Source organism: Salvelinus sp. IW2-2015, unplaced genomic scaffold, assembly GCF_002910315.2.
Source record: "Salvelinus sp. IW2-2015 unplaced genomic scaffold, ASM291031v2 Un_scaffold1668, whole genome shotgun sequence".
Classification (NCBI taxonomy): Eukaryota; Metazoa; Chordata; class Actinopteri; order Salmoniformes; family Salmonidae; genus Salvelinus; species Salvelinus sp. IW2-2015.
The window spans coordinates 29,849-37,893 of record NW_019943072.1 but is presented as its reverse complement, the minus strand read 5'-3'; the positions used below and the strand labels follow the sequence as shown (position 1 = coordinate 37,893).

At 48.8% G+C, this 8,045-nt stretch overlaps 1 protein-coding gene across 1 annotated transcript in view; it reads left to right on the top strand.

Moving 5' to 3' along the window:
- The window catches only part of LOC112071627 (fibrillin-2-like), a 22,752-nt gene extending 17,413 nt beyond the window's left edge, over nucleotides 1-5,339 (top strand). Inside the window, exons 2-4 of the mRNA XM_024139059.2 lie at nucleotides 40-165; nucleotides 289-591; nucleotides 5,215-5,339. Of these exons, the coding sequence (XP_023994827.2) occupies nucleotides 40-165; nucleotides 289-591; nucleotides 5,215-5,339 (554 nt within the window). The remainder of the gene's footprint in view (nucleotides 1-39; nucleotides 166-288; nucleotides 592-5,214) is intronic.
- Nucleotides 5,340-8,045: the final 2,706 nt, after the last annotated feature.

Genomic DNA, 8,045 nt, shown 5'->3' with positions numbered 1-8,045 from the left:
ATGGAGTCTAGGTTCTGTGTGTTCTCTCTCCACCTGTAGATGTTAATGAGTGTGAGGTGTTTCCGGGGGTGTGTATCAATGGGAAGTGTGTGAACACCGTGGGTTCCTTCATCTGCCAGTGTCCCCCTGGGATGACTGTCGACGCCACCGGACGGACATGTATAGGTGGGTACTGTAGTCCACAAGCACTACGCTAATGGGTACTGTAGTCCATTACACTGTTGTGTACTCCACAAGAATTGTATTTTGCATTATGGTGTTTTGTTATCGTATGTTTCCCCCCTCCAGACCTGCGTACAGAGCAGTGTTATCTGAGCCACGAGGATGAGCGTTGCGGAGCCCCTATCCCGGGTCGTCACCGTGTGGACGCGTGCTGCTGCTCAGTGGGTGTGGCCTGGGGCCCGGAATGTGATGAGTGTCCGGAGAAAGGTTCTCAGGAGTACAGCCAGCTCTGTCCCAGGGGACCCGGCTTCGCTAACAGAGGAGACTTCATTAATGGACGGCCCTTCCTCAAAGGTATTCCTCATACGTTCCATTTCAAACCTAGTCCCTTCCCCTACCTCCTATACTCCTTCAGGTCCTTTCTCAATGGTAGATCCGGCCACGTTTCATTTTAAAACCTTGAGGCCCATCCTCAAAGGTACACATGACCCAATTCCGTTGCCATATCACTTACTCCTATCAATGAAAATCAAAGTTTATTTGTCACATGCGCCGAATACAACAGGTGTAGACCTTACAGTGAAATGCTTACTTACCAATAATGCAAAAAAGGTATTAGGTGAACAATAGGTAAGTAAAGAAATAAAACAACAGTAAAAAGACAGGCTATATACAGTAGCGAGGCTATAAAAGTAGCGAGGCTACATACAGACACCGGTTAGTCAGGCTGATTGAGGTAGTATGTACATGAATGTATAGTTAAAGTGACTATGCATATATGATAAACAGAGAGTAGCAGCAACGTAAAAAGAGGGGTTGGGGGGGGGAACACAATGCAAATAGTCCGGGTAGCCATTTGATTACCTGTTCAGGAGTCTTATGGCTTGAGGGTAAAAACTGTTGAGAAGCCTTTTTGTCCTAGACTTGGCACTCCGGTACCGCTTGCCATGTAGTAGAGAGAACAGGTAGTAGAGAGAACAGTCTATGACTGGGGTAGCTGGGGTCTTTGACAATTTTTAGGGCCTTCCTCTGACACCGCCTGGTGTAGAGGTCCTGGATGGCAGGCAGRTTAGCCCTGCCTGGATGGCAGGCAGCTTAGTGATGTACTGGGCCGTACGCACTACCCTTGCGGTCAAAGGCCGAGCAATTGCCGTACCAGGCGGTGATGCAACCAGTCAGGATGCTCTCGATGTTGCAGCTGTAGAACCTTTTGAGGATCTCAGGACCCATGCCAAATCTTTTTAGTTTCCTGAGGGGGAATAGGCTTTGTTGTGCCTTCTTCACGACCGCCTTGGTGTGTTTGGACCATTTCTAGTTTGTTGGTGATGTGGACACCAAGGAACTGAAGCTCTCAACATGCTCACTAAGCCCGTCAATGAGAATGGGGCATTCTGGTCCGCCTTTTCTGTAGTCCACACTCATCTCTAGTCTTGGTTTACGTTAGAGGATATGGTTGTTATTCTGACACCGTCGCCGGGTCCTGACTCCTCCTATAGGCTGTGTCTCGTCATTGTTGGGTGGAGCAGGCCTTACACTGTTGTGTCGTCTGCAAATTAATGATGGTGTTTGGAGTATGCCTTGCCTGCAGTCGTGGGTGAACAGGGAGTACAGGAGGGACTGACACGCACCCTGGGATCAGCGTGGCAGATGTGTTGCTACCTCCTCATCACCTGGGGCGGCCCGTAGGAAGTCCAGGATCCGTTCAGAGTGAGGTGTTTAAGTCCAGGATCTTAGCTTAATGAATGAGCTTGCAGGGTACTATGGTGTTGACCGCTAAGCTGTAGTCAATTAATAGCTTCTCTACATAGGTGTTCATTTTGGTCCAGGTGGGAAGGGCAGTGTGGAGTGCAATAAAGATTGCATCATCTGTGGATCTGTTTGGGCGGTATGCAATTGGGAGTGGGTCTAGGGGTTTCTGGGATACATGGTGTTGATGTGAGCCATTACCAACCTTTCAAAGCACTCATGGTACGGACGTGAGTTCTACGGTCTGTAGTATTTAGGCAGGTTGCTTTGTGTTTTTGGGGCACAGTGAATTATGGTGGTCTGCTTGAAAACATGTGGTAATTACAGACTCAGTCCGGGACATGTTGAAATGTCAGTGAAGACACTGCCAGTTGCGTCGTCATATGCCCAGAGGCACACGTCTGACAGTATCCGTTGGCGCAGCCTTGTGAATGTTGACTTGTTTAAAGGTCTTATCACATCGGCTACGGAGAGCATCGATCACACAGTCGTCCTGGAAACATTGATGCTCTCATGCATGTCGGTGTTGCTTGCCTCGAAGCGAGCATAGAAGTGTTTAGCTCGTCTGGTAGGCTTGTGTCACTGGCAGCTTGCGGCTAGTGCTTCCCTTTATAGTATGTGTAAGTTTGCAAGCCTGCACATAAGAGAGCGTCGGAGCCGGGTAGTATGATTCAATCTTAGCCTGTATTGACGCTTTGCTTGTTGATGGTTCGTCGGAGGGCATTAGCAGGATTTCCTTGTAAGCTTCCGGGTAGAGTCCCATACCGTTGAAAGCGCAGCTCTACCCTTTAGCTTCAGTGCGATGTTGCCTGTAATCCCATGGTCTTTCTGGTTGGGGTTGTATTCGTACAGTCCACTGTGGAGTGATGTCTTGATGCACTTATTTGATAAAGCCAGTGACTGATGTGGTTGGTACTCTAATGCATCGGAGGAGTCCGGAAATGTTCCAGTCTGGTGAATAGCAAAAGTCCCTGTAGTTTTAGCATCTAGTTCACCGGACCACTTTTTTATAGACCGAGTTCACTGGGTGCTTCCTGCTTCAATTTTTGCTTGTAAGGCAGGAATCAGGAGATAAGAGTTTTGGTGGTCGATTCATCAAATGGCAGGGCGAGGGAGAGCTTTGTACTCTGTTGTGTGGAGTACAGGTGATCTATAGATTTTTTTTCCCTCTGGTTGCACATTTACTGTTGATGAAATTTGGTAGAACCTGATTTCAGTTTTCTCTGCATTAAAGTCTCCGGCACTAGGAGCGCCGCTCTGGGTGAGTTTGTTTCCTGTTTTTGCTTATTTCCTTATACAGCTGACTGAGTGCGGTCTTAGTGCAGCATCTGCCTGTGGTGGTAAATAAAACAGACGAAAGTATAGCTGAAAACTCTCTAGGCAAGTAGTGTGGCCTGCATTTATCAAATATGCTCTACTTCATGCGAGCACATCTAGGGGAAATTACCAACAAAAATAACAGGTGAACAACTCAAAAACATTGCTGTAACCTCTTCTCTCTCTTCTCTCTCTCAAATTCGATTCAAATGGAGATTTATTGGCATGGGAAACATATGTTTACATCTGCCAAAGCAAGTGAAATAGATAACAAGTCTCTCTTTCTCTGTTTTTGCTCTCTCTATCCTCCATCCCTTCCTTACTCACTCTTTCTTAGATATAACGAGTGGTAAGAAATGATCCACAGGCTTGTGCTCATGGGAAGTGTAGGAACAGCCATGGGTAGTTTCCGTTGTCGATGGTGACAACGGCTTCGCTCTGGACTCTGATGAGCAGGAACTGTACGGTCAAGTCTAACAGCTCATACAGAGTATACATTAGAGCTTGTCTAAAGCTTTCAGACAAAAGATAGTATAAGAATTGTCAAAAATAACTACATTATCAATGCATGGTCTCTTAATGTTTTTGGAACTAACTGTGATGTGTGGTGGGTGTTCCTCCTTCCGACATCGACGAATGGTATCTCTCAGACCTGTGTGGTAGGGCAAGTGTGTGAACAAGGTGGGGACTTTCGAGTGCGAATGTTTTGAAGGTCGAGAGCGGCTTCATGATGATGAAGAACTGCTGGGTGAGTTAGAGGATAACACACCTGACACACTGAACACACCTGGAAATTACCTGGACATACCTGCACACACTTGCAAACACCTGGATACACCTTAACACACTGCCGCCAACCTGGACAATCCTGCACACATTGCACAACCTGGATACACTTAACCCACCTGACCACACTCTTAAACACTGCACACTACTGGACACACTTAAAGCACCTGGAAACAACTGGACCACTGGAAGCACCTGAACACACTGGAACACCTGAAAAACTTGGACAAATTGGACCAGGCTGTCCCAATCCCAGTACTAGATTCTACCTCTATGCAGTACTCTATTGTGGAGTACAATGACGAGAAACATTTTCAGTCGTATAATAAATAATAACACATAAGGAAACACCATCTCCATAGTAACTCCATTCATAGTAATTTCATCTCCATAGTAATCTTCTCCATAGTAACCTGCCACAAGGCTTTACAAACGCTCTATGAGTGGATAAGGGCAGGGGAGTTCCTGCCATGCTGACATCCTGTTACAGCCAGTACTTCAGCACCGTGTGTGTGCGTGTGCGGTGTGTGTGTGTGTGTGGGTGTGTGTGTGTGTGTGTGTGTGTGTGTGTGTGTGTGTGTTGTTGTGTGTGTTGTGTGTGTGTGTGTGTGTGTGTGGTTGTGTAGGAAGAGAGGTGATTCGGCTCCAGGCCTGTGCTGTGTGCGGTGTTACAATGCTTGTTAATGGGAATACAGTATACATTTAAAAGCCGCTCTAGATCACTCCCTAACTCTCAACCCACAGTAACCCCATTTTTCTTGGATAATTGTATTTTACTATTGATTTACACACACACACCCAGCATCCAGACGCTTTTATATGCAATTATGGTCATAAATGTCTGACATTGTGAAAATGTTTAATGTTCAATGGGTTTATTTTTTATTTTATGAATGCTAATAGGCCATGGCTTGGCTTTGAACACATTCCTGACTGAGTGATAATTATATTTCTTTTCCCACATAAGTAAGTAATGACTCGATGAAAATATGCATAAAGTCTGACGTATGTGATCTCGCTCTCTCTCTTTTCTTTCTTTCTTTCTTTGTGTGTGTGTGTGTGTGTGTGTTGTGTGTGTGTGTGTGTGTGTGTGTGTGTGTGTGTGTGTGTTGTGTGTGTGTGGTGTGTGTGTGTGTGGTGGTGTGTGTGTGTGGTGTGTGTGTGTGTTTTGTCTCTCTCTTACGCTCTGTGTTCTCTTTCCAGACATGATGAGTGTGAGCGGAACCTCTGCTGTGTCGCGGTGTGAGTGTGTGAACAACGAGGGCAGCTTCCAGTGTGTGTGTCCGAAGGACACGAGATTGCGCCCGACGGATCCGCCTGTCTCGTGAGTGCGAGGTCATCAGTGTGAGACAGGGGTCACAATAAGGCCTATGTTAATTACTTCTAGGCTTCATCCTTTCCTTTTTTTCTTTCCTTCTTGAGTTCCTCACTGCCTGATGTGGATGGTAGGTAAATCAAGCAGTCCGACCTACAGTAATTAGTTTCATCACCCAACCTGATCAGTTTTTTAATTAAAAATGGCATGGAAAATGGGAACGAAGGAAGCAGAGGAAGGAGGGAGGAAAAAGAGAGGAAGGAAGGAAGTTGGTGCGTATGTGACTGGGCCAGGGCCTTGTCTACTTTAAGGAAGCACAGATTTTCTCCTCTAATAAGGTAATCTGTGGCTAGATGGGGGCTGCATGTGTGTTCCTGCATGTAGCTGGTGTGGGTCTTGTATGTGTGGCATGTGTGCATGTGTGCATTGTGTGTGGTGTGTGTTGGGCTTCCCGCCAAAACGTATTCTCATCTTCCTGGCATACAATTAATGAAGAAACCAGTAAATTATAATAAATTATTTTTTATATGCATAGCGTGATTCAAAATGGAACTGTTACTGATGATATGCCCAATGTTAATCTGTCTTCTCTATGGCCTTGTCCTGCTCTGCTATCTGCATGAATCAAATCATCACGCTCAGTGTGTGGTGTGGTGGTGTGCGTGCGTGCGGTGCGTGCGTGGCTTGTGCTTACACAAAGTCGCCATAAATTCAAGCCCTGCGTGCAGTGTGTTTCCCCTACCGTGTCATTGCAAACAGGAAAGTAAGGCCTGCAGGCTATACAGGTCAGCAGTAGATCAGGAAGGCACAACTCCCAGAATCCCTCAACATGGCACTACTGGTGAGAGGATATGCAAAGAAAGAGACGGCTACTCAGCAAGATGCAAATAACTTAAAAATGCACGTGTAACGCGCTTCCTCCTTCTCCTCATCCGAAGAGGAGTAGCAGGGATTTGACCAAAATGCAGCGGTTTGTGAATACCTATTGGATTTAATAGACAAAACCGGAAAAACATCGACAAACATTGAATAATTACAAAACAACATAAACGAATGTAGACAGACCTGTGACAGAGAACTTACATACAACGTGAAAGGAACGCATAGAACCAGGAAAAACAGACTACATTAAAAACGAACTTAACTAACAAAAACGGAACAGTCCCGTGTGGCGTAACATAAGACACTGACACAGGAGACAATTCACCAAAACACATGAGAACAACCTACCTTAATATGTTCTATTAAAGAGGACGCAAAACACCGCCTCTAATTAAGAGCCATACACAGGCAACCAAAACCAACATAGAAACAGCAAACATGACTGCCCCCCAAAACTCACACGCCTGACATCCCAACACATACAAAACAAAGAAACAGTCAGGAAAGGTGACAGAACCCCCCCCTCAGGTGCGAACGCCGGGCGGGCGACCAGCAACAAAATCCGGGGAGGGTCTGGGTGGCATTGACCCGTTTGGGTGGCTCAGGCTCCGGACGCTGTCCCCACACCACAATAGTCACTCCCCCGTTCTGTATCCCCTCCAATGACCACTCCAACTAAAACACCTAAATGAGGCAGCACCGGGTAAGGGCACACGCGGGATAGGGGCAGCCACGGGATCTGGCAGGTCCTGGCTGAGGGGAACTCTGGCCGGTCTGGGAGGACTTCTGGCAGGTCCTGGCTGAGGGACTCTGGAGGTCCTGTGGACGGCTTGGCAGGTCCTGGCTGGACGGCTCTGGCAGGTCTGGCTGGACGGCTCTGGCAGGTCCTGGCTGACGGCTCTGGCAAGGTCTGGCTGGACCGCTCTGGAGGTCCTGGCTGGACGGTCTGGTGATCGTCTGGCTGAAGGCTCTGGCGATCCGGTGGCGGAAGGCTTGGCTGATTCGGTCTGCGGAAGGCTCTTGGCTTGATCGGTCTGGCGGAAAGGTCTGGCTGATCCGGCTGGCGGAAGGCCCTCTGGCTGATCCGGTTGGCGGAAGGCTCTGGCTGATCCGGTACTGGCGGAGGCCTTTCTGGGTGATCGGTCTGGCGGAAGGCTCTTTAGGTCTTGGAGCCGGGCGGCTTTGCAGCTCATGGCAGACGGGACTTTGCAGGCTCAATGGAGACGGCAGTGTCAGGCGCGTTGGCAGACGGGCCAGTTCACGGCGCCGCTGGGCAGAGGGCAGTTGAGGCGCGTGGCAGACAGATGGCTCAGACGGCGCTGGGCAGACAGGTCATGCAGCAGGCGTTTGGGCAAGACGGCGCCTGCCCTGCTGAGAGCGCCACAGTAGGCTGGTGCGTGTAAGGCCTGGCTGCGCTGGAAGAGGAGGAAAGTCGACAGCGCTGGACAAGGTGGGAGCAGCTGGAGAGAGAACCCGGAGAGACAGCTGGTGGCGGGGGGCTGCCACCGTGGCCTGGTATTGGAGGTGGCCGGGTATAGACCGTGAAGGAGGACACGTGCTCTTGAGCACCGAGCTGCCCCACCTTACCAGGTGATATGGTGCCTGTAGCCCTGGCCAGTGCGGCGAGGTGGAATAGCCCGCACTGGGCTATGCTGGAACCGGGGACACCATCGTAAGGCTGTGCATGTATGCGGCCCGAGGAAGACGTACTGGAACCAGATCGTGGGCGGCTTCATGACATCTGGCTCGCTGCCAACCTAGCCTCCCAGTGGGAAAGGTGGAATAGCCCGCACTGGGCTAAGCACGCGTACTGGGGCAAACGTGCGCTTTACGATAA